Here is a 441-nt window from a genome sequence, read left to right as displayed (position 1 = left end):
CATTTTGAAGCAAATTCAAGCGTGCAACCCCGTGCAATAAGAAGTATACGGTGCTTGAATAAAATGTTCTCTAAAAAGTTCACGGTCTTTGAAATGTGCATACTTCTAAGGAAACAAAATCTATAACATCCAAAAAAATTCCCAGCACAGTGTATCATGCTCCGTTTCTTTTTCATCAATACCGAGTATATCAAAATGTGAACAGTAACAAACTTACAGCCATAAATTCCTGCCATTTCCCAGGTACGTAGAGTTGTTTAAATTCCCACCATGGGTACGGCAGTAGGTACTCTTCGGGGAGAATGGAAATGTTGCCACACTTGATGGGCTCCGAACTGTTATCAGGAAACAAGTGCTGCATGTCTGGTATCTTGCAAAGTTTCTTGATGTATCTGGTCCACGTGAAGGGTCCCATTGATCCCCACAGACTTGGCTTTTTTG

The 441-nt window shown here is 41.0% G+C and overlaps 1 protein-coding gene across 1 annotated transcript in view; it reads right to left on the bottom strand.

Moving 5' to 3' along the window:
• The window catches only part of LOC119582216 (lactosylceramide 4-alpha-galactosyltransferase-like), a 6,463-nt gene that overhangs the window by 3,236 nt on the left and 2,786 nt on the right, over positions 1 to 441 (bottom strand). The window contains exon 4 of the mRNA XM_037930446.1: positions 218 to 433. Coding sequence (XP_037786374.1) covers positions 218 to 433 — 216 coding nt within the window. The remainder of the gene's footprint in view (positions 1 to 217; positions 434 to 441) is intronic.

This window comes from Penaeus monodon, chromosome 15, assembly GCF_015228065.2.
Source record: "Penaeus monodon isolate SGIC_2016 chromosome 15, NSTDA_Pmon_1, whole genome shotgun sequence".
Taxonomy (NCBI): domain Eukaryota; kingdom Metazoa; phylum Arthropoda; class Malacostraca; order Decapoda; family Penaeidae; genus Penaeus; species Penaeus monodon.
The sequence above is the reverse complement of the archived record's forward strand: the minus strand, read 5'-3'. Positions and strand labels throughout refer to the sequence as shown.